General features: G+C 39.7%; 1 protein-coding gene across 1 annotated transcript in view; it reads right to left on the reverse strand.

Moving 5' to 3' along the window:
- LOC139454132 (piezo-type mechanosensitive ion channel component 2-like) overlaps positions 1–26813 on the reverse strand; it is a 118937-nt gene that overhangs the window by 55450 nt on the left and 36674 nt on the right. Inside the window, exons 6-7 of the mRNA XM_071235656.1 lie at positions 10457–10616; positions 5256–5360 (exon numbers count right to left, since the gene is read on the reverse strand). Coding sequence (XP_071091757.1) covers positions 5256–5360; positions 10457–10616 — 265 coding nt within the window. The remainder of the gene's footprint in view (positions 1–5255; positions 5361–10456; positions 10617–26813) is intronic.

The following is a 26813-nucleotide window of genomic DNA, read 5'->3' on the forward strand; positions in this document are numbered from 1 at the left end:
AGTTTCCACCCTTGCCGAATTAGGCCTGAGTTTCTGGGTTCGATCGTAGCCCCACTAGTGGCTATTTCGAGTTATGTCCCTTCTGTGATCCAACTATTGACCAATCAGATTCCACCTCTGATATCACTTGAAATTGCTTCAAACAAATTTGTGGCGGCCAGTGATCAATATTGTAACAAAATGGGTCTTACTTCGTGAAGTGCATCAAATCGTTACACGATTTTGATTGGACTATGCTTAGACTCATTAGTCCAGCCAAAATATAACTCCATATTTCCAGCCTAGTTGGGCAAGAGTGGAAACTGGACTTTCACAGTCAGTTAACTCCCATACCTCAGGAAGATTTACCACTTTGGTGAAACCCATGAGTTATGGTTATGGCACTGACAAACTTGGAAACAATCAGGGCGAACCAGGATTCGAACCCAAGGTCATATGTTTCTGGCACACCTAAAAGAAGAAATTCTGTACAACAAGTTTGTAGGGGACAGCATACAGAAGACTCAGTAGTCCTCTGCCAGGGTTGGTGCAGGTGTAAGAGTTCATCATAACAATGCCCCTTAAACAATGCTTTCCTTAAACACCCTTTGTTCGTATTATTGTTATAGCTTTTGTTTTCAAACCATCACATTTACAAACATTCTTAGTGTCTCCTGCATCCTGATTATCATAAATGGCCTGGCCTACTAATCTCTGCATGTTGGTCAAATGGTGTGAGTGCTATCAATGACGAGGTACATATTCTGTATGACATTTAACTCATTCATTATTAGATATCGAGGCATTTTTAGCTGGATCCATGATTAGAAGGCCTATCTTCCCTCAGCAGACATTTGAATATTGAATTTGAATATTATTGGCTGAACAGTAATCTGATGAAGAATATCTGCCATAGCAGACATACATGATGCCTTTATCACCTGTCAAACATGTCAATATTTACTTTCACTTTCAATTCAGATGATCATGTCATAATTATTACAAAAATGAAAAAAATAATTTTCTAAGCATTTTACCTTCATATACGATGACCTACATATCTACTAATGATGTTTCACATGCCGAAAGATTACATCTTACAGATGGAAAGAGGTTAATTCTATCCTATGACTGACTTTCACATAGTTTTGATGAACATATAACAATGAATGTTGAAAATCGTAAACGTTTCAAAATATAAATATTACAACAGTTAGTGATGTGAACAGCAACACACCAATCTAATGGAAGAAGCTGTGTATTAGAAGCCACCCAAAGCTGAGAGGGTTTCAGTAGGTTAGTAGGAAGCGTGTCGGTTAAACTCAAAGGAAGCTATAGTGTTACAACTACAAACTGACATGTTCTGACATTTTGTGTAACTATCCAAGGTATTGATCAACACTGGTGTCAGTGAGCAGTGTTAATTGTTTGCTAATGAATACCCTTTTGCAGGATGATGACATTGAAGATTATAACGATGAAGGTTTGAGTAAGTGAGTATGGTCTGATGCTGTTTATGACAATATTCCAGCGATAAGGTGGCACGGGACACCAGAAATGGGCATTAGCAGAATAGTCAACGTTATAATCACAAGGCTATGCCGCTACCCCCTTCTGACATAGAGAATCTCACCTATGTCTTCCAAGATAAAATGTATCAAGACGAGTTGACAAAAGTTACAAATATCCGAGGCTTGCTTAGGATAAGTTTACTTATATCAATGAGTCTGGATATATTTGAGCTTGGGAGACACGACAGGGACACTTTATCATTCAAAATAATTCTTCCAACTTTTTCTATTTCTACACAGTATTATCCAGTATCGAGTGCAGATCTACAGCTAGAACTCCATTAGTGAAGTCAGAAATTACTGATGTCATTTGATTGTGATGGCAAAATGGTCTGCAAAGAATAGTGACACGATTCCGCTGAAATCACGTGATCCCATCCAATCGATGTCTCCAGTGGAAGCCAGTTCTGGATGATAAATCTTATAAACATCTCATAAAACTACCACACATTATAGGACAATATCCTGATTTGTCATGGCTCTATTCCAATCAGAATTATTACAAAAACAGATGCATTATCCATTTACTCATGTCCCAGTCCTAGAACTACATTACTTGTGTTGTAGGATGTTATATACTCATTGCCAAAAGAAATGCGAACCATAGAAACATATCAAGAAGTATGTACGTTTAGAAGAGATGTATCCAAAGTATACCAATTAATGACAAAACTAACAATCACTCAAGTGTTACCACAGAGTGTCTTTATTCTTATCACGATTTGCTGCATGTCATTTCCAAACTTGACACACTAATCCTACACAAGACAAATGGTACATCTCGAGTCATGTCTCTACAACGTCACACGTCATGTGTTCATGAGCGTAGATTCACACAACATACCAGTATGTTCGTTTGTGTGTCGAACCAATCTAATATCTCTTGAATATGAATAATTCTTCATTTATTAACAAAATGTATGGTATTCGCGTTTCTTTTGTCAGTGAGTATAGTTATCTAAGCGACATCTAACAGCAACAGTACATCATTTCAGACAAACTGGATAGTCACAGTAGCAAGGGGATGCACAATGACAGAACTGAAATGAAATCAAGTTAAGGGAGACAACTAAGTTCTAAAAATGCAAGCTCCTCACAGCGATAGCTCATTATCAGAGCTCTCTATACTATCGCTGCCACCTATCAAAACTCCCCACTGTGATAGGTGGCCACAACTGAATGACCGTTATGTTTACAAACAAGTGACGACTGTCATGACGCCAAATACACTTACCCCTGCTAAATTACTTTCTTTGTTTGTCAATTTGAATTTCTATTTCATTAAAACTATCATGTAATAGATATAGTAAAAATGTAAGGGAGAAGCTGGTTGATTTCTGGTTAGTCTGCAATCTCGAACCAATCTGATTATACAAAGAACAAAGTAAATTCATCTGGAAAACATTGTCCATTGTAAACCTTTTCAAAATGAACTGTGATGGCATTTCCAAAGACATAAACAAAAGTATGAACGTTACTACATTTAGAGGGTTAGAGGGCAAATTTCAAGATTCTTGTAATGGCCGCGCCCACACTGGTGGCAGGGATGTTATCGAGAGTGTAATGAAGGTGTCGCGCGCTGGGGAGGAGCTTGCTAACAATGCTGTAAAGGGAGACAACTAAGTTCTGACACAATGCTGTGCATTACAGAGTGAAACAAGTTTTGTTCAGAAATACAGCTGACTGCAAGTGAGCTACACAGGTGACTGGGCTGATGACTGCAATGAAATTAGTGATGATGATGGTGATGATGGCAATGAAGACGATGATGATTATGGTGATGATGGTGATGATAGATAACATGAAAGCCTAACATTATTCATATTGTTTATGATATATTTTGTTAATAATTTTAAAAAATTGTATGAACTTAGACGTTTGGAAAACTTTAATTACCTGCATCAGGCAACGCCTGCCTGTTGACTGGGATTCAAACTACCAAACCTTCCATGACAAATAAATCTTGCTTGGAATCAAACACAATGTTATGCATAATGCTATGGCAGGACGAAATACTGAAGGAAGTGCTAAATACTCTCCTCTTAATACCCTAATTTTCTTTTTTTTTATTGTTATCAGGATTAATTTAATATATGTAGCTGATACAAAAGTTAGTTGGCAACAATATCATGTAGCGAAACCTTTGCTTTCAGTAAACCATGCTAAATGTCTAAAAACTCACAAACCAATGCAATTAGTTGAAGAAACCGTCACTTTCTTTAGCATTCCATTTCTTGAAAAGATCTTGGTGAAAAATATTCTCCTTAATGTTATAGAAGCAATGCCCTTCATTAAAACATATTTCTGATTTCAAGGTCAGATGGTAAAATTAACCCAAGTTTGAATTTCCTAAAAATAATTCCCATGTTACATGTTAGAGGTCCAGTATACCAGTACTGGACCAATAACTCTAAGAAAATAGTAACAAACCCTCAAACATCAACACCATCAGATTGTTTTAATTGTACCACTAAAAATTTGCAATGCATCACCAAGTCGAGTTCCACATGTACTTCTCATGCAAATAAGAATGTCTACCAAATGACTAAAACAAGCCATGCAAAGCTACAGCATGAATCACACTCAGCCACACTTCAACACCTTCAGAGAAACTGGACATGTAAGGTCAGCCTGTGTCTACAAGTAACTTTAGCTATATTATTGCTCATCTAGGATGTGTGGAAGTGTTCACCTGCATGTGTGCAAATGTGTGTCTACCATTCTACAGAATCTGTAGAATTCATTAGCAGCAGGATAGCTGTCACAAGGTCACTGGAGGTTTAATCAAAACCTCAACAGCCTGTGCCTATCTCTAATCTAGGTTCCGAGATCTGATGACACACAATAGGCCGGGTTGTACACATTAACCTTCTCCATGCTAGCCGACTCAACAAGTTTGAGGTATTGGAGACCTATTTCTGGCCTGGAATTCCCATTTGGAGATAAGCATGAGCCACTGACAATCTGTTCTATTATGAGGAATGTTTTTAACTACCATATTTTCTTGTGTAAATTTCACACTTTTCAACCAGAAAAAAGCTGTGTGGAAGATGTGCATATTATACTTGAATACAATAAAATTATTTCTGTACCCAATGCAAAAATGTCACAGCTCTAGCTAGCATGTTAAGACTGGAAATAAGGTCATGACATCTGTGGTATACAAGTGGCTCTGTTGTTACAAGACTGTGTATCCAATAGTATTCATTGTATCCAATAGTCCCAGCCTCCATTATGTAAGTCCCTATCTTAGCATATTCAGTGTATCAGATGGTTAAAACAACCTCCTAGGTATGTCATAAACCAAGAACCACCCTTATTTCTACAGGACCTTTTTGTATGTAGAGGAAGACTGTTATCCATATGAGTAATTAGGGTCAGATGACAGTGAAGAGGACTTGTGTTGAAAATGTAACAAATTGTAAGTGTGATCAAAATACAGGATTATGGCAATGATGTAACAGATGTATAGTTTTGCAGGAATTGTTATATATTCTAAAGATCCATCCTTATTTCAACAGAGGAAACTATCTGTTTATCGTTTGATGTAAATTCCTGATACAGCAAATGTTTAAACTATATTGTTAAAAAAGTAATTTCTCCACTGAAGGCATTGTAGTATGGCGTATCTTGCCAAAGAATGACAAACAACAGTCTAGAATCTATTGACAGAGAGCACATCACATGACTAGTTGTCCACCAAACCTCATCCTGTTCGCCCGCTACCTCCCGCTCGGTGCCAGTTCGTCTCTTGCCACGTCCTTTCTTCACACGGGTAGGGGACAATGTACTCTCAATGTGTTTAACGTCCTGCAAGAAGAACACCAATGCAGAATATCATATAATTTCTTGTTTGCATTTCTAAATCTTAACTAAACTCATCAGTCATGTAAGGTATGGAACATCTCCCTGGAGACTGGAAGGTTGGTGGTTCAATACCTGGCTGCATCATACCAAAAGATGTTAAAAGATGGTACTTGTTGTTACCCTGCCTGGCTTAACAAATACTGGTGGGCACAGAGTTGCTACGATGTGTCAGAGCGGGCATGATGTCATAGTGGGCGGGCACGATAAGACTGGTATAAGTCCAGATGAGTACAAATAGCCACACACACACATGCAGGCAAGTCCCATATAACTTAAGTGAAATAATCTTGAATGTGAGGTTAACCTCACCTCAAATATATCATATACAGATTCATTTTATCTAATTTTGGTCCAACACTACACAAATGTTTATTGGCTTTGTTTAAGATAAACTCCAAAGCTTTATAAGATAGTACAAACATTTGCACCCAAAATATTCTTTCTTTCTTTTTCAAATAGTGAGAGAAATATCATTTTGTGTGTCTAACTTAACAATTAAAAAGATTCAGGGATTTATTGGGAAATCTTTTTAATTTGTTCTAATTTTTTTATTATGGTTAAGTTTGTATTTTCTCATATTCTGAGACATTTTAACATTATATTTTGAGAATATATTCAATGCTGTAATATAAAATTAAGCTTTAAAACCTCTTCCTAGTTATTGGTCATCAATGAAATACAGGTTATCTCTACAAAGCCATAAAATTAGCTATATAATACTAACATGAATTGGAAATATTTTCATTCTGATTTGGAATTCTTAACAACATTCACTTCAGACTCAGGGATGAATATCGGCCTCCAAGCAGGTCAAGATACATCCTTGAGATCTGTCAAGCCAATAAACCAAACTATAGCTTAAGCATTTTAGCCGTTATTCATTAAGTTATTAATTACAAAATCACAAAGATAAACCTAATCATGGAGCCATGCAATCAAACCTTGCATGGCCTGTATGGCCTCAGGTATCATTAACTGTAGACATTATCATAGTGATTAGCATCATGTGGTACAAACCAGCGCCAAATTGACCATAACAACGCTAGTTCAACTCTGGTAATTCCTTTATGAGTACCCCAAAAGCTCATTCCTGGATATTTGATCGAACACCAGCAAATGTCAGTTTATAAAGACTGCTCTTGACATATACTTAACATTACTGAAGGAAAGGAAGAAACAGTCACATAACAGCATGCATTTGTGACCAGCCATATTACCATAGGGCATTATATTACAGTAATCTGTAAATAAATGTCAAATGTACTAAGTTTATCTCCATAAATACACCTTATATACTTTTAATAAATGAAAGAAGTACCCCTAAAATATCAAATATCTTAATCCTGTCTGGCTATTAAGAATGTTTATTTTTAGACAAAGATGATACGTTTTTAATTAAATATTCTTTAGTCCAACATTATAATCCCTGTTTACCACAACCACCTGTATAAACAATTAGCCAAAGTCTCATAATGATTATTTAGTCATAAAAGCTATGTTGAAAGCAATAGGAGTTTAAAAGAAAACACTTTTCTACTCTCCAACAATGTGCCATTGTTAGTGCCAAGCTCTGTCAACAAACAAAATGGGTGGCATATTTCACTGCAAAAGGCAGGCATACACACCAAGGCTTGTTTCTAAAAACATCAAATTCCTTTTAAAAATTATTTCTTTGAAAACAAAAAGAAATAATTCAGGTACATTATTATTTTTTGGTCACTTCTTTGGAAAGAAGCATGAACATACAAAACACTTATTTTCATGCCATAAAGTTGGAAATCATTTTTTTAAATATTTTTCAGATGTTCAAATATTGTTAAAGTCTGGACTTTAAAAAATCGTGCATTTTAGAGGACACATTGCAAACAAAATAGGGACTTTCAATCATGATTATATACTTATTCTTTCATCAAGTGCCACCACACATATCCCCCCTGAGGCCCATTACAACTGATGTAGAACGTGCACCCACACTCACTATGAGAATCAATACTTATACACTGCAGCTATCTAGATAAACTAATCGATCCACAGCCCTTATCAAAATTTAATAAAACTTTTTCAATATGCTTTGAAAAGATTAATGTTCTTAATAACACCATATAATCACGAGACTGCATGGTTTTGTCTCACTCACTCAAACATGTCCAAATTGGAACAAATGTAAAAAGACCGGAATATATCTTCATAGACCTTGTGGTTTCAGAGGACATGTAGCAAATGTAAAAGTAAACAATGGAAAGACACCACAAGCTTGCTTGAACTTAAAGTTAAACCAAAACACAAACATGACAGGTCAGATAGCATCAGAAAGGTACACCAACTTTCTAACAAGTAGCAATTGTTCACATTACTCTCTCATGGTTAGATAGGGAGTATCTGAATGCTATCGCAGCCAACTCTGTTTCAGTCCCTGTATTGTGGCCGTCTGATATACAGTGTTATCAGTCCTGGAGCAGACAAACCAGTGACACATCGTGTGATTACACGCAAGCAGTGACTTGAGGTCATATCCTGCACCATAGCAGTGGATTAAAGCCTAAAGGGCGTAGATGTTTACTTCTGTTGGAGGCCAACCACGATTAAGGATCATAATCAGGCAGCCATACATTTTTCTATTTCCAGGCTAAAAGATTTATTTATGAAAAATTAAGGTCTGTAGGAGGGAGAGAATAAGATAAAAAACAAATTTGAGATGTTTGTTCATTGTCTTCAAAAAGTCATATAGAACATGTTGCCATGTGTGCAGTGTTAGTTAGTTAGTAAGCTTGTCTCGCTGTTAAAGCTATTGTAACTAGCATCTTGCATGTTAAACCTATTGTACCTTATTGTCTTGCAGTTAAACCTATTGTACCCTATTGTCTTGCAGTTCAACCTATTGTACCCTATTGTCTTGCAGTTAAACCTATTGTACCTTATTGTCTTGCAGTTAAACCTATTGTACCCTATTGTCTTGCAGTTGAACCTATTGTACCCTATTGTCTGGCAGTTAAACCTATTGTCTTGCAGTTGAACCTATCGAACCCTATTGTCTTGCAGTTAAACCTATTGTACCCTATTGTCTTGCAGTTCAACCTATTGTCTTGCAGTTGAACCTATTGTACCCTATTGTCTTGCAGTTCAATCTATTGTACCCTATTGTCTTGCAGTTCAACCTATTGTCTTGCAGTTAATCCTATTGTATCCTATTGTCTTGCAGTTCAACCTATTGTCTTGCAGTTCAACCTATTGTACCCTATTGCCTTGCAGTTCAACCTATTGTCTTGCACTTCAACCTATTGCCTTGCAGTTGAACCTATTGTACCTTATTGTCTTGCAGTTAAATCAACTGTCTTGCGGTTAAACCTATTGTACCCTATTGTCTTGCAGTTGAACCTATTGTACCCTATAGTCTGGCAGTTAAACCTATTGTCTTGCAGTTGAACCTATCGAACCCTATTGTCTTGCAGTTAAACCTATTGTACCCTATTGCCTTGCAGTTCAACCTATTGTCTTGCAGTTGAACCTATTGTACCCTATTGTCTTGCAGTTCAATCTATTGTACCCTATTGTCTTGCAGTTCAACCTATTGTCTTGCAGTTGAACCTATTGTCTTGCAGTTAATCCTATTGTATCCTATTGTCTTGCAGTTCAACCTATTGTCTTGCAGTTGAACCTATTGTACCCTATTGTCTTGCAGTTGAACCTATTGTACCCTATTGTCTTGCAGTTCAACCTATTGTACCCTATTGCCTTGCAGTTCAACCTATTGTACCCTATTGCCTTGCAGTTCAACCTATTGTCTTGCAGTTCAACCTATTGTACCCTATTGTCTTGCAGTTAATCCTATTGTACCCTATTGTCTTGCAGTTGAACCTATTGTACCCTATTGCCTTGCAGTTCAACCTATTGTACCCTATTGCCTTGCAGTTCAACCTATTGTACCCTATTGTCTTGCAGTTCAACCTATTGTACCCTATTGTCTTGCAGTTAAATCAACTGTCTTGCGGTTAAACCTATTGTACCCTATAGTCTTGCAGATAAATCAAGTGTAACCTATGACCTTGCATTGTAACCTATGACCTTGCAGTTTAACCTATTCAAATATTTGCTATAAATGTCTAGTTTGAATTTTTAAAACTAGCACTTTTTGAAATAAAATCTTTTTTACACCTCAATTGAAAATCTGAATCTATAAATAGATTTAAAAAGTCCTGCCTTAGGATATGTCAAGCATCACAACTATCACCAAGCAGCCGCGAAGGGACACAACACTGCTACTGTGGCTACCCAATCACCATTTTAACAACTTCTTGTGACATGACAGAGTTGTGCTGCTCTAGCTGCCCCGGGATCAGATACTGAACAGCTGCTCCCAAACAACACTGGCTTGTTTTAAACATGAGAACTCACAGATGAATAATTCTGTATACATACACTTCATTACTCTTACTTTCTGGGGCCAAAATATTGTATTTTTGAATCACATGTTAAATGTTTAGTCATCATTCGAGTGCAAAATATGACAGAAAGGTTTGTGAATAATGAAAATTAGTGTTTTGATTGACAAAAAATGTCAAATTCTGTGATTGCTTCTGCGATCATGCTGTCGAGTTACACTTTTGGCAAATCTTTAAAGCGATCATCGAATTTCAGATTTGGTCTGGGAATGTGGAAAAGGAAGATTACAAACATTCAATAAACCTTGCCCTCCTGATGTAACTGTCAACTACGAAGTTTGCTGTCAACTTGGACCTATCAGAGAGCAACGTGGTAATCACAACATGGTCTCACAAGACCAGCAGCTTTATGTTCTACAGAAAAAATCCCTTTCAATTTATACCTGCAGGTTCCTATACAAGAAAGCAATGGATATAATATTCATAAATTTTTAGCAAATTTTGCTGAAATATCTTACAGTGGGACCCAAAAAGTGATTCAATGAAGATTGAGCTTCTTTCAACTAAGCTGGCTACCACTACCTCCCAAAGCACCAGAGCCATTCGGAATTCAAACAAACGGTTTATAGGCTTTAGTGGCTGAAGATGACCTTGACCTACCGTTCCATGGAAGTAGTGTCGTGTCTCGAAGGCGAGAACCCAGTACAAAAGCAGGAGGATTCCCGGGTTGACATAGTACGGCCACTTGACGTTGTCGTAGAATTGGATCATCCATGCAGTAGAGCAGTCGGTGTAGATTATACCAGTCAGGCCAAGAAGTCTGCAAAAGAACATACATATTAATCATGTGCCATGAAGATTTAAAGGAATTAAGCATTCAATTTTATTCCCTGTGAATTTGCTGAAATGCTGCAGAAAGTAGCTCAAAACTTTACTCACTCACTCACGAACTTTGTCAGCTTTGGTTTGCTGATGTTAAGAATTTAATTTTCTTGGAATTGTCCTTCCAGGTTATCACACTTAGGCTAAGGGAATGTAATGATTGGCACAAACATTGTTTGTTTGTTGTTTAACGCCACACTCAGCAATATTCCAGCTAAATGACAACGGTCTGTAAATAATCGAGTCTGGACCAGACAATCCAGTGATTGATATCATGAGCATCAATCCACGTAATTGGGATCGATGACATGAATCAACCCAGGGTGAGGTAGACAAGCCCAGGGTGAGGTAGACAAGCCCAGGGTGAGGCAAACAAACTTGGGTTGAGGCAGACAAACCCATGGTGTGGCAGACAAACTTGGGGTGAGGCAGACAAACCCGGGGTGAGGCAGACAAACCAAGGGTGAGGCAGACAAACCCAGGGTGAGGCAGACAAACTTGGGTTGACGCAGACAAACTTGGGGTGAAGCTGGCAAACCCAGGGTATGGCAGACAAACCCAGGGTATGGCAGACAAACCAAGGGTGAGGCAGACAAACCTGGGGTGTGGCAGACAAACTTGGGGTGAAGCAGACAAACCCAGGGTGCGGCAGACAAACCCAGGGTGCGGCAGACAAACCCAGGGTGAGGCAGACAAACCCAGGGTGAGGCAGACAAACCCAGGGTGAGGCAGACAAACTTGGGTTGAGGCAGACAAACCCATGGTGTGGCAGACAAACTTGCGGTGAAGCAGACAAACCCAGGGTGCGGCAGACAAACCAAGGGTGAGGCAGACAAACCCAGGGTGAGGCAGACAAACCCGGGGTGAGGCAGACAAACCCGGGGTGAGGCAGACAAACTTGGGGTGAGGCAGACAAACCCAGGGTGTGGCAAACAAACTTGGGGTGAGGCAGACAAACTTGGGGTGAAGCTGGCAAACCCAGGGTATGGCAGACAAACCCAGGGTGAGGCAGACAAACCCAGGGTATGGCAGACAAACCAAGGGTATGGCAGACAAACCAAGGGTGAGGCAGACAAACCTAGGGTATGGCAGACAAACCAAGGGTGAGGCAGACAAACCCAGGGTGAGGCAGACAAACCAAGGGTGAGGCAGACAAACCCGGGTGAGGCAGACAAACCTGGGGTGAGGCAGACAAACCCAGGGTGAGGCAGACAAACCCAGGGTGAGGCAGACAAACCCAGGTTGAGGCAGACAAACCCGGGGTGAGGCAGACAAACTTGGGGTGAGGCAGACAAACCCAGGGTGTGGCAAACAAACCCAGGGTGAGGCAGACAAACTTGGGGTGAAGCTGGCAAACCCAGGGTATGGCAGACAAACCCAGGGTGAGGCAGACAAACCCGGGTGAGACAGACAAACCCAGGGTATGGCAGACAAACCAAGGGTGAGGCAGACAAACCCAGGGTATGGCAGACAAACTTGGGGTGTGGCAGACAAACCCAGGGTATGGCAGACAAACCAAGGGTGAGGCAGACAAAAATGGGGTGCGGCAGACAAACCCAGGGTGAAGCAGACAAACTTGAGGTGAGGCAGACAAACCCAGGGTATGGCAGACAAACCAAGGGTATGGCAGACAAACCAAGGGTGAGGCAGACAAACCTAGGGTATGGCAGACAAACCAAGGGTGAGGCAGACAAACCCAGGGTGAGGCAGACAAACCAAGGGTGAGGCAGACAAACCCGGGTGAGGCAGACAAACCTGGGGTGAGGCAGACAAACCCAGGGTGAGGCAGACAAACCCAGGGTGAGGCAGACAAACCCAGGTTGAGGCAGACAAACCCGGGGTGAGGCAGACAAACTTGGGGTGAGGCAGACAAACCCAGGGTGTGGCAAACAAACCCAGGGTGAGGCAGACAAACTTGGGGTGAAGCTGGCAAACCCAGGGTATGGCAGACAAACCCAGGGTGAGGCAGACAAACCCGGGTGAGACAGACAAACCCAGGGTATGGCAGACAAACCAAGGGTGAGGCAGACAAACCCAGGGTATGGCAGACAAACTTGGGGTGTGGCAGACAAACCCAGGGTATGGCAGACAAACCAAGGGTGAGGCAGACAAACCTGGGGTGCGGCAGACAAACCCAGGGTGAAGCAGACAAACTTGAGGTGAGGCAGACAAACCCAGGGTGAAGCAGACAAACCCAGGGTGAAGCAAACAAACCCAGGGGTTGGTATCTATATAACAGCTGGCACAGACAAACCAGGTTCTGTTGAGACACAGAGGCTCGAAAACCTGTTGGGATGATGGGTTGAGGTTGACAAAACTAGGGGTGGAAGAGCAAACTCACTGATCATCTAACTACTCCAGCTGAGGATCCATACACACATCTCATCAAAATAGCTTTCATACACAATTCAATTAATTCATACCACTCAGAATTTAATCTGTCCTAATTAACTGTGTACATTGCTGGCTCCAAATGGCACATTTCAAAGACAAGCAATACACGTGAAAAAAATCAATAAGCTTGAATTATTGATACTTTGCAATTAATCTTTGCTCAGTTTTCACTTCTCCATTGAGCACAATCTACATCTAAATGAAAGTTCTGTAAACATCTTTCAGCGTGAAACAATGTCTGAAAGTTCAATTCACATGAGAACGCCACAGGAAATCTCAGACGCTAATAATTCTGAACATTAGAGTACACAACCACACTTCTGATCAGTTTTCTATGCATTATTGACAAGACTGGCAAAATTTGCATAAATTAAGTCTCCTGACCACAAGCAGGCTATGAATTTGAAATCAGCAAGTATTCAGCTGAATTCCCTAAACACACTCCCAATTGAAATTGTCGAGTCTGCTCTCCATAGTAATTCCAAAGAGACACTTAAAAAGAACAACAATAAAAATTCAAACACAAACTTGTTACACAGCCGTAACAGGAAGATATGTCGATAAGCGTCCCAGGTTTCACTAATAACTTTCTTTGTTCAAAGTTGGAAAAATACATTGTGACGGATATATCAAAATACAGATGTTGATCTGAAGTCACAGATTTTGCTACCAATTGAATTTTGTCAATCATAGAAAGAAAATCATAAAAAAATCTCTACATTTTTTCATATCTGTATTGATCACCATGGACAAATGCTTTCAAAAACAAGATGTGACTGCCGGGTATCTCCAGCAGCTGCTGACAAAGGCATGAATAGATTAGCATCCTCCACACGGGACCAGCACCTGCCTTGATGGCAACAGCTGGACAGATTCCTCAGGTCACAGAGTTCTTGTGACTTCTTATTTCAAATCAATATATTTCATTTTCACTTTTTATCTACAGTGGGATTATGAGAAACACAGAAGGTTCTGAAGTAAAAAATGTTTGAATTCAAACTATTATGTTGAACTGAGTTTGATACATAAAACACAGCGGGTGAGTTAGTGAGACTATTTCGAATCTTTCCATGTTTGTAACAGCTGTACCATGGACATAGAAACTAGCATAAAACCAGTGGTTAAAGCTCCCGCCTGCCCGAGACAGCCTATTTTGCTGATGGACGGACGGTCAGTTTTGAAAAGTTGCATGCCTGATGGTTGGGATTTAAAGTTACTAAGTTGACAATCCACCAGTTTATTGTTATGTTCTGAAACTACCTGGTAACATAAACAGTCATATTCTCACGTTTACCCTTTTGTTACTCTTATTCGTTAATCTGGAAAATTCTGGACTGGCAACATTTTATCTGATCTTCGCAAAGGTGCCAGTCCGATTGTCCGATAAAAATTTGAGGATTTTTATACACTGATAAAATGTAACTTAATTTTATCTCACTGCTCTGGGAATTGACAGTAATGATTGTGTGAATTAGACAATGCTTTTGAAACAAACCGATATCAAATGTCCTTTAAGATAAGTAAATACGCCAAGTTGACAGTATTTTTTATGATAGTAGTGGAAGATGGTTTAATCATGTTAATACAGCTTTCAGCAAGTTCCATTAGTATCGATGAGGGATACACCCAGGAGGAGCTTCATATTTGTACCATGGGGAGAACCAAGTAGGTTTGGGATGCACTGATGTACTGAACATCATTACCCTCCCACTAAAGCTTGTCATATTTTCAGTGGTAGAAACTAACATGTTTAGTCCACTGGTCCTTATAATGATAACATATAGCAAACCCCTTAAATATGGCAAATTTCTACTAGTCCTTATGATGCCTTAACTATTGGGCAGATTGGCAAGGACAATGGGACTAGTGCCAATTTCCAACACTGATTTTTGGAAGTCCCTCCTGTGACCGAATACATTTTTTCCATGACCCTTCCTGACAAGACATAAATATAGAAGCCCTTCATATTTTATTATAAAACTTTTTCATGAGCCTTACCAACTATGTGTATTGTATTGATGACCCTCCCGTAGAGGCTGCCCTGTGTCTTGGTGACCCTCCCCTAGAGGCTGCCCTGTGTCTTGGTGACCCTCCCCTAGAGGCTGCCCTGTGTCTTGGTGACCCTCCCGTGGAGGCTGCCCTGTGTCTTGGTGACCCTCCCCTAGAGGCTGCCCTGTGTCTTGGTGACCCTCCCATGAGTCCCTGACCCCGCCCACTCTGTAGTAAATGAACACCTGAACCACTCGACTACCTCAACCCACTTTTTACAACAATAAGGAAGAAGATTCTGTTTTGTTCCGCTCTATCACTCTACATTACAAATGATGGACTATTTGCACTGAACCTTATCAGTAATTGACCTGATCTGACAACAGTAGTAATGGCCCTTGGCCCTGGTGAGGACAAAGAAAATATTGACAGCTTTCAATTACCATAGTGTTTCCATAACAATATTGACATAGGATTCTAGTTTAATATCGTGTACTGGTAACATGAATCTCCTCAGAGTCGGAGCAACAGTAAGCCACGGACATTCTAATACACAACATTATATGCAAAAACAGCTACGGACATTCTAATACACAACATTACATGCAACTACAGCTACAGACATTCTAATACACAACATTACATGCAACTACAAGATAAACATAATTTGTCCAAACTAAATTGTAAATGCTGTCTGCTTAAACACCCTATGATTAAAATATTGTTTTTTCTTTTTTAAGCATTCTAGTTTCAATGAAAACATTAGATTTTCCACTAGAGTTAATAGGAACAAACAACTTAATCATTCATGAAAGATAATTGTCCAATACTATCAGATCAGGGGTATCTGCCATGGTGTTGGCAATTCACTGCATGAATAACAATAAAGTACTTCTCACAATGGTAACACGGCTCACCACACAACTAACAAAGGCAATAAAATGGTATTAAAATATTATATCTTGGATATTATATTGGTTATATGCCCCTGGGACAATCAGTGACGCTGACTGATGGCCAAAAGTAATTACCGGTAGACACATGTTAGAGGGATCTCCTGGTGCAAGGAAAGAGTTATCTGCCCCTATGGCATTGTTGCTGATGAACTGCACATGTGACACTGGATTGTCACTATTATGACAAAGGACTCTGCAATAACTGAAGGCTAGTTCCAGAGACAATGCTTATGAGAATGCACTCATTCACAACCAGATGGTTATTCAAATTATAACATTATTTGGCTATGAATAGTCATGACAATCAATTATTGTGGATATGTTGTTAATTACTAATTTCATATTCACAGACCGATTATAATATTATTTTGATTACCTACCAGCTCAAAGAACAATACATTCATTTGTAACGCTCTACTTGTTGAAAACTTAAACAAACTAACTTCAATACAAAACTTGTGCACAAATCAATATTATCCCTACTTAACGAAAGCTTGAAAAAATCCTTTATACCCATCACACTTTTATGATTTAATGACTCTAGTTAGGGCATTGACATGTACACTTGAAAGTGTCCGACCCTTTTAGCTGACAAAGTTACAATATCTAAAGCTATTCTCTACATCCCTTGGATACCGTGCAAAGAAGCCAAAACAACCTTGGTCACAGCTTTAATGTCAATGAAAAAAGAGTGTCAACTCCAAGATGAAGTTGTCCATTAATAATAAAACTCAGAAAAGAAATCAGCATCCAGTCACCTCCGTCACATTAGCTGTTGCCGATGTATTGTCAGTTTCTACACATAAAGGCTTATGTTAAACTAAGAGGACAAATAGGATGTGTGGCCACTGGTGGCAACATGTGGACAGACAAGCACAAGGGATCAATGGGTGATGGACAATTACTGGCCAGCAATGAGAGCTGTAGAAGGGGATTAGCATTGTTCTGAAAACACCCGGCCAGGCCTGATCGGCTTTGAGTCTGCTCATGTGTGATGTGCCAAATGAAATGGTGTTCTTTGACAGGGTTCCTGTGAACCACTCTTGTTCCAGATCATGACACAATTATCACAGGTGCTGTCAGGCAAAATAAAGACACAGATAGGATTTGGGAGGGAATATTTGAAAATCATATTTCTTCTTTCAATTACAGCAATGCTGAACACAAGCTCTTTCTTTTGATGAGCTTGTACTGATTAGTATCAGAACTGAAATTGACTAATGGTTTGTTTGGATGTCAGCAATATTTCAGCTATCATAAGCATTGATTTCTGCAATTAGGAAATGATGACATCATCAACCAACTCAGAGAGCATGACCACCCAATCCCATTATCGGCTCTTACGACAAGCATGGGTTGCTGAAGACCTATTCTCTATCCAGATCTACACAGGTCTAACTAATGTAGAAATTTATCTATGATAAACTCTGAGTGAGTGAGTGAGTGAGTGAGTGAGTGACAATCTAGTGAATGACTTCAAAAGCATCGATCCACAAAATTGGGATACAATGACATGGATCTACCAAGTCAGTGAGCTTGACCTTCCGATCCCATTAGTCGCCTCTTACAAGCACTGTCACCTATTGCAGCAAGCATGGGTTGCAGAAGACCTATTCTAACCCAGATCTTCACTGGTGTCGTACCAATGTAGTGACTTTTAACCCAATGAGTGAACACTTTAAAGAGGGACTCAGAACACATCTCTGGCTCATCAAGGTTAGACTAATGCACAGTTTAAGCTCGGTTATTGCAGATAACCAAACTGGAATTTTATTACTTTAATCAAACTTGTAGTACTGCAAATTTGACAGAACCTTGTTCCTCTTTGATTAACCACAAAGCTACCAAACAGCCCCAAACCTGGTATGAAAGTCAAGACAATCTTTGCAATGTTATTATCTTTGTGAACAGGTGTGATTGTGGCAGCAGACCTGCTGAGATGAAATGAGGTCAGCATTTGTGGGATAATCAACTGAAAGTTAAGAACAATTGGGAATCTGTGAAGTGATCAAGTGAACAAAGAAGCCTGCTTGTGTGACAGTGGGAGCTCAACAATAATCAATTCAAGCGGTAATTAGATCAAGGGGAGTGAGTCAGTGAGGTCTCACGCATTGTTTCACGTCCAGCAGCAAATGTCATCATACAGCCTAAGATACTGTACAAAACAAGGGTTCAAATCCATATTTCCTGTGTGACGAGAGAATGCCTTAATAACTAAACTAACCTCAACACAAAACCAAGCAAGGAGAACAAATTACTGAATACTGCATATTGATATCTGCAACTGTCAAACAGCATATGTCCAATTCAGCTATAAACACACACGTTTATTGAGGGATGCTACCATATGAGTTACATGTGTCATCAGTGGGAAGAAAGCTTGTATGACAAGACGATGACAGACACTCACAGAGATCTAGGCTTCTTTAACGGATATCACAATGTATTTTACGTGCATGCCAGTTACCCAAATCTCTCCAGACCGACATCTCCCTCCCAAGTCCCAACCAAGTATGTTTGTGTGTTTGTTTGTTATTGTTTATTGCTCAGCAATATTCCAGCTATATGACGGCGGTCTGTAAATAATCGAGTCTGGACCAGACAATCCAGTGAGTGATATCATGAGCATTGATCCACGCAATTAGGATACGATGACATGCATCAACCAAGTCAGCGAGCCTGACCTCCAAATCCCGTTAGTCGCCTCTTACGACAAGCATAGTCACTGTTTACAGCATGCATAGGTTGCTGAAGACCTATTATACCCTTTATCTTCACAGGTACCCAAGAATGTAACAACGGTGTCACAAACTACAATGAATCCCTCCTAACAGTGACTGGTTATGGCTGCAGTTACACTATATGGTATGCAGTTACACATTATCTTCACAATCTATTCTTAGCCAACAACCATACCAGGACTGCCCTTGTTTAGCATCTGATATCTTTGCACAGGAGAGGGTGAAAAAAACAACATCTTAAACTATCATTTCAAACTTCAAACTAATTTGTATGAAAAAAATTGGCAATTTAATATCAACATCCTGTACACCATCCAACAATCACCATCATCAAAAGATGAAACTTATGGTTCTGATAATTGAGGTGTATGGATTAGTCAGGTTCCCTGTATTACTTTCCGTGAGGTGAAGCAGTGCACAGGCCAAGCTGCACCAACTATAATAACAATATTTGAAGAATGCTGAGTATTTGTCTCAGCTGTGGGAGACACGCTGGTTTAGCTTAGACTAAGGTTCCCAGGTGACTTTCATCATCCCAGTCGGGGCTCCAACACAGCAGGCAGGCAAACTCTCAACATGGTAAACAGAACATTGTTCCACAGTGATGCTCCCTATACCAGGGATAGATACCCTATATTTGATGAATTAGGGGGTATTTTATATCATGATCATTATCAATACAGTAAACTATGCCCCTGTGTAATGAAGGGGTGACAGTGTGTATCCTTGGGGCAGATATACCAAGGATCTTAATCAGGATTCAACACGTGTTCAGCAGATCCGGGCATGGTCAAGGGATGCCACTCTGCACATCAAACAGACTTTTAAGAGAAATGAGTTAAGATTAATTGCCATATTCCCAGTATCTCAGCCATATAGCGACTCAAGTTGTAATTGTCAATCATGGTGCAAGAAAGCGTTGCAACAAAATGGTGTAATATAAGCAATAGTTTTTAAATCTACAACCTGGCAATCAAATCCTGTCCAGCCAGAAAGTGATGTCACAGCTGCATCATTCTGATGTAAATCAGCTTTCAGAGAAAACATGACACTTAATACTAACCATTGAAGTATCTGAATTGTAAACAATTCTGATACTATTTCAGTCTGAAACCACAGACTTCAACCCAGCACATGATTAAACTGCTCTGCCATTTCCACACATTATTTCCCTGTAATTGTGTGCAGGCGTCATGTACTGAATGTTAATTGAGCGAGTGGTCTAAGTTGCACATTTATGCACACCAGCTGCACGCGTGTACAAACCAATGAGCAGTTGTGCAAGTTCATAATGACCTATAGAAAGCTGTGCGACTTACAATGGCTGTCGACATGCATCACTATACGAACAGATCGATATTTTCCGTATTAATTCAAATAAACTCTGTCATTATTTGTCTGCAAGTTGAACACATGTCAACAGTTGCTTAGCCGTGTGATAGAGGATTAATATGTCTTTGTATGCCACGACACAACTCATATCCCTATCAATAGAAGCAATGTTTTTTTTGACTTTTTTAATGGAACGCCTTCGCAACAATGTCGGACCAAAAGAAATGATAATGAGTCAGGCTGAGTGGAAGTTTTTTTGCCTCTGTCAGCAATTTTCCTGATAGTCTGGGTCAGGAAAGCCAGTGTTCAATAGCATGTCTCGGTAGAGTGACAAGCAAATCAGGCAAGTAAGACATTAATTGTAACTACCAATCCTTGTTTTAGTAAACTCTTAAGACAAGGATTGGGCCAAATAGGTCCTATTCTGCCCCGGAATCATCAGTTCTCTGATATATACACCAGAATGCACAAGATAAATGTAATTTGGCCCCCTCCGTGGCCTAGTGGTAGAGTGTCCGCCTGGAGAGCAAAGGTCTGGGTTTGATCCCCGGCTACGTCATACCAAATGACGTTAACAGCTGGTACTTAACGTTACCCTGGATGACGCTCGGCATTAATGGGATAAAACAAGGACTGATCGGCTAGGTGTCAGTATACTGTGTCTGAGTGGGACATTTATGTTAAACTGTGGTATGGTATATCAGTGGGTGAGCACTATAAATTTAATTTAAATTCAGTTGCTACAATAATATTAAAACAATTTACTACCAGTACATAATTGTTAGTACTCTGTCTCGGTCCCCAAACTATATTTTTCCTTTCCATGAGCCTTTACTGTAATGTCGAAGCCCTAAATGAAGCAAGTTCTGAATCTACCATCTCACCGGGGCTCCTATTCAATTTATATGCAGTCGCTTGTTCTGCAAAATTATATATTTTTAGGGACTATCTAGTGTTAGTCTAAAATGTTAGTGAGAGAGCACTTGTAGTAACAGTGGGGAACGTAAGGCGGAGGTGTCAGTTTCACCCATCTGTACCCATCTGTCATGAGTGTATAGCTCCGCTCCAACAACCAACTCACACTACAATAACGCCTGTAAGCTGGCTCAGCAGAAGAGTTCAATGTATTACATTGCCAAGTGGTAAAACCATTCCTTAGACTGGCATCACAGAACATGCATGGGTGTGTAATACAGGTTTGTTACAAAGCCTATAGTTACAACCAATGTAGACTTTCACAAGTCTCCAAGGCAATAAATATTAGTTTAAACCATAACTCCTATATTATATAAATAATAAGAACATGTTGTCCTTATATAAGTCCTTGTACTGTCTATTATCTAGACTTGCCTATTATAAGGATAGAATTACTATACAACATAGACTTAACCATCAGTACAGCCTTGGAGAAAGGCTACAACTAATGGTAATGGCGACATTGTAACCTGTGTTACATAGATAAATACATACACCCTTCAAGATAACAACAGAACAGACATACTATGCAGCTTTCTATTAAAGTTGGGCACAGTTTAATCCCAGTAATTTCAAGTAATATCCTTCCAAGCCGAGCCCTATTTGTGTCTGTGACATTGTTCCAGTGTATGGAACTGTTTGGCTGCATGTGTAGTGTGGCAAGTCGGCTCTAGCATTCCACCCAGCTGAACAAGCATTTGCATGTTGATACATCTCGTAACAACTTCTCATTGCCTACTACACCTGCATGTGACTATAGCGAGGATATCAACAACCACACAGCAAATATCACATATATACCCTAGGTACCGTAGTTGAAACACCAACATATCTGTTCTACATATTGAACCTACAATGGATCTCCTACATCTTTAGGTTTTTGATAAGTGATCTGAAATACAAATCAGCAGCAAGTACATTTTCACAGTAGACAAAATGTTGTCAAAGATAACTTTCTAACAGTTTCCCAAACGGGCACAGAGTGAGTGAGTTAGCTGACTTAAGGGCCGGGACGAGTCCAAATTTACTAAGTACCTGACCCCCTATTACCTGACACTACCCAGGTAGACGTAGGTCTCAAGACATGGTACAAAATGTCTGATTGGGAAATGTTTCCCCGAGCCCTGACAAAAACTACTTAGAAAGTGTACAAAACAATTTGATCATTCATACTCTGAAGTTAACTGAATCTTTATCTTTACTCAAACATATAAAAGTCAGATGGCATGTGTGCATCGTCAGAAAGAAATGCAGCTGGTTCTGTGGCCTACTCAACATCCACCCGACCTGAGTACCCGAGTTACCCGTCCCAGTCCTAGTTGACTTTGTCACGTACTGTGGTTATCTTCCACTATTCCAGATCTATTAGTCCTTCACCATGACTGTGGAACATATTTATTTTATGAAGAAGAAAAAAACAATCTAGAAACACATACAAAAGCAAGCCTAGCCAGCTCTAGCTAGCTCTATTCCACAGGGGACATTATTTTTTTAGTCAAGAAGGATATTGTGTTATATAAGATTTCATAGACTAAAATGCCTGGACCAGATAATCCAGTGATTGATAGTGAGAGTAACACTCCTCCCCGTCAGGATACTCAGGCACACAGCCCAGTAAGCAAGTAAGAAAATGTTGTTTTAAACTGCAGTCACTAAGCTACCAGTTCAAAAGTCTTGATGAGAGGGGGTAAATGGCCCTGCAAGTTTTTCATCCCACAAAATCAACTTACCTGATTTCTCAATGTTTTATATATTAACTAAACTAAGACAACCCCTTTTTAATTTCATTAAATACATCCAGTCTTTACACGAGATAGAGTTTTAGTGTAGTATGTCACACAGACCCTGAAACAAATGTATCCAATACAGCAAGTCTATAATGTTTGGCAAGTCTAGATTAGTGCAGTATCAGGAGAGTCTCTGGTCTCCTTATTATATTTCATGACCATAATTTAACAACTGTAAAATATTCATTTCAGAGACTACATGCTAGTCTAGTTAGGTTTTAGTGCTGTGTGTAAGTAGAATGCCAGATTGGATCTATTACAAACCCTACTGATTTTCAACACCTAGTAAATAACATTCAGTCGATGAAAGTTCTGAAAAGGCAAGGCAAAACACAAGAATGTGTGACAAAAGAGGCGCCTGAACTAAGTTTTTGGGTGGTGGTGGTGGTGGTGATGGGGGTGTGTGTATGTCTCAAAACTTAAGGAATTAACTTTTTTATACGAAATCAAACTTTTGAACTGGTCACTAATGTAAAGCAAACAGTCATTACATATTTAATAGGTCTGTTTACAACACATTCATTCTCAGCATGTAGTCCCTTTATGACAGACCAAAAACATATGAGCCTTATCACATTTCCCCTGGGCTTGAAACAGTTAAGTTAATAAGATTTGCAGTTGAAAGCATGGCAAAAGTATGTGGACTAAATTAAGTTGCATATTGGCAAATTTACAAAAAAGGCCTCACATTAAGACACAACAGGAAGCATTAGAACTTTTCTTATCTTGAGACTAAAAGGTTTGCAAAAGTAACTCCAAACTGAAAGCTTTAATTAAGATGCCCAGTAAAACTATGAGTAAGGCCATGAAGGGCCAATACTGAGCTCAGAAACCCAGCACATGGAAAACACCATTTATTGGTTACTTTTCAGAAATCTTATCCATCTGCACACAAACAAAATTTTAAATCAGATGACTTCAGGTGGAGACAAAAGGTGGTCGTATAAATATACATTATTCAATCCTGCTACTACCGTATTCGACGTAATAAGCACCCAGGGCGCTCTCAAAATTAGAAATAGGGGGGTCTTACTAGAAAATAATTTTGATGAAAGAGTTGAAAGATTTGGTTTGGTTGGTTTGTTGTTTAACGCTGCACTCAGCAATATTGCAGCTATATGACAGCGGTCTGTAAATAATCAAGTCTGGACCAGACAATCCAGTGATTAATATCATGAGCATCGATCCACGCAATTGGGATCAATGACATGCATCAACCAAGTCAGCGAGCCTGACCACCAGATCCCATTAGTCGCCTTTCACGACAAGCATAGTCGCCTTTTACGGCAAGCATGGGTTGCTGAAGACCTATTCTACTCCGAAAGATCCTAAATTTTGTAGTTTATGCTGACAGCCTGAAATGATACAAAAGAAAAGTCGAAAGAAAGATTTCGTGGTTTATGCTGACAGCCTGAAATGTTTATACACTACAGATATATTTTTCCAGAATTTAATTGCCCGTAATTAAGGGTGCATATAACACACGAGTGCGTATTATACACAAATAAATAAGTCTTGTGTACATTGATCAATCGGGAGGGTGCTAATTGGGATTGTTCACTAGCCAGAATATTAGCAAAAATTGCAGTGGGCGCTTATTAGAGCAGGGGACTTATTACGTCGAATACGGTAATGAGTATCTGAAGTTCATATCACCACTGACTTTGAAGATCAGCATCCTTAAAACACATGCAGCCCTCATAATATACATGTATATGAGTGTACAGCTGCTCAATGTTTCTTGACTTGAACCTGCACAAACCATACATCAATGAATCACTCATACAATAGCCCCCTAAGGAATCAATCACAGGACAAGCAGTGATGGAAGTATAAAAAGTCTATCTTAGCTGATAACAAATTGTAATTATGTGAGGTGAAAGTTCTTAAGGTGTCTGCAATGTTCACAATGGAACATGTGGAGCCTCTGACCTTACACTAAAATCTTGCCTACCATAATGACTAAAACAAAAATATCCCAAACATTCCACGCAAGGGTATACTTGTTTCGCAAGGCTTGTCTTCAGGTTAAAAGGAAGTGATTCTCTTGGTCCTTTTGACTGACTGACTGACTGACTGACTGACTGACCAATTGAATTTAACATCGTGTTCAAGATTATTGCACTTATGTAGCGACGTGCATGTGTTTTTGCACTAGTCCAACTAATGCCAATTTGGTAGTGCTGGCCCACTGAGATACCATGCTGCAGTTAACATGAATATCCCACTCAGACACAGTATACTGACCCCGAGCCAACCAGTCCTTGTTTTAGATCCTTAATGTCGATGTCTTTTGGTAAGACACGGCCGGGGATCAAACCACTGACCTCGCGATCTCCGTGAGTGAGTGGGTGAGTGAGTAAGTGAGTGGGTGGGTGGGTGGGTGAGTGAGTGAGTGAGTGAGTGAGTGAGTGAGTGAGTGAGTGAGTGAGTGAGTGAGTGAGTGAGTGAGTGAGTGAGTGAGTGAGTGAGTGAGTGGGTGGGTGGGTGGGTGGGTGGGTGGGTGGGTGGGTGGTTGGGTGAGTGAGTGAGTGAATGAGTGAGTGAGTGAGTGAGTGGGTAAGTGAGGGAATGAGTGAGGTAGTGAGTGAGTTTGGTTTGACAGCTGGGACAGTAGTTTAGTCATATCAGTGTGTCAGCTTGTCACCTTGAAACATCATCAGGGAGAATCTTGGAGTCATTACCCATGAGCACAGGTTTCTCACATGCCTAAAAGATGCAACTCTTCACAGTGAATTGCAGACAACTGGGCCATACCAGTGGTTGATGTCATGAGCAATAGCCCCAATGTGTGGGTACGAAGACAATACTGTATGGGTACGAAGGCAACACTGCATGGGTACGAAGACATGCATCAACCAAGCTACCCAGCTTGACCCCACAATCCATTTTAGTCTCCTCTTACGACAATCATTGGTTGTTGGGAACCAGATATCATGTTACCATGGTGACACAAGCCTCTCTTGGTGACCTCGACTTTGAAAGTGAGCCAATCACATGCCAGAAACATTTTGAGGGAAATGTAACTGGTATGTGAATGACATGGGTAGTTACATATCTAAAGCAAGTGTAGGCAAGGCTTTATGATATAAACTTGGTCAGATGTCACATTTTGAGCAATACCAATGAATTTTTTTATTAACAAATTGTACCAACTGACATACTATTAGAGCTAATATGTGCGAGGTGTACTTCCATGAAATCAATACCCACTCCTCTATCAGTCTGCCCACTTGAACATACACTCATGTAACTGGTAGGTCACGATGACCAATCTCCCAGGTCACACTGACCTACAGACAGCAATAGTATGGACCGTAACAAGAAACTATAATATCAAACACAAACATACATAATCATACATGCCATTATTTCTGAAATTTCATACTGATAGTTTCAGCACTGATGACTAAAACATCAGCCATGTGCTACATTTCTATAAGACACTCTCGGTATTCATTCCGAATCTGGCAGTTCCTGAAATGAAACAACAAACTACAGAGGATTAGGTTCAAACTGTCATGCATATAGTATGATTACACCAGCATCTCAGAACATTTATACACCAGTCGGGACATCAACAGCAAATACACACCAGTCAGGTAGTGCTAGATGGACAAGCTGGGTATGGATCAATAGATTTCACAGATTGGTTTTGTATGTCTGGCTGCCTGTTAAAGCACTTGAGTATGCAGACTAGTAACCTGGTTTGTGCTGGAACACTACAAGGCAGCAGAACTCAGTTCCAAGACAAACAAAACAATGCCAATACAGATTACATCACCTCTAAAAGTAAATTAGCTTTATTTTCAAGTTATTACCTCAAAAGGATCTTAATAATTAAGAAATAATTGTTTATTGATGACTAGGCATTGCAAGTTTGGCTAAGTAAAGCCAATAACTACTTGGTTTCACAAGCAGTAATAACAATGAGAAAGATTTATCTGTGAAATAAATCAAA

The sequence above is a fragment of the Haliotis cracherodii genome, unplaced genomic scaffold (assembly GCF_022045235.1).
Source record: "Haliotis cracherodii isolate W230 unplaced genomic scaffold, xgHalCrac1.p SCAF_10, whole genome shotgun sequence".
In the NCBI taxonomy this organism is placed as follows: Eukaryota; Metazoa; Mollusca; class Gastropoda; order Lepetellida; family Haliotidae; genus Haliotis; species Haliotis cracherodii.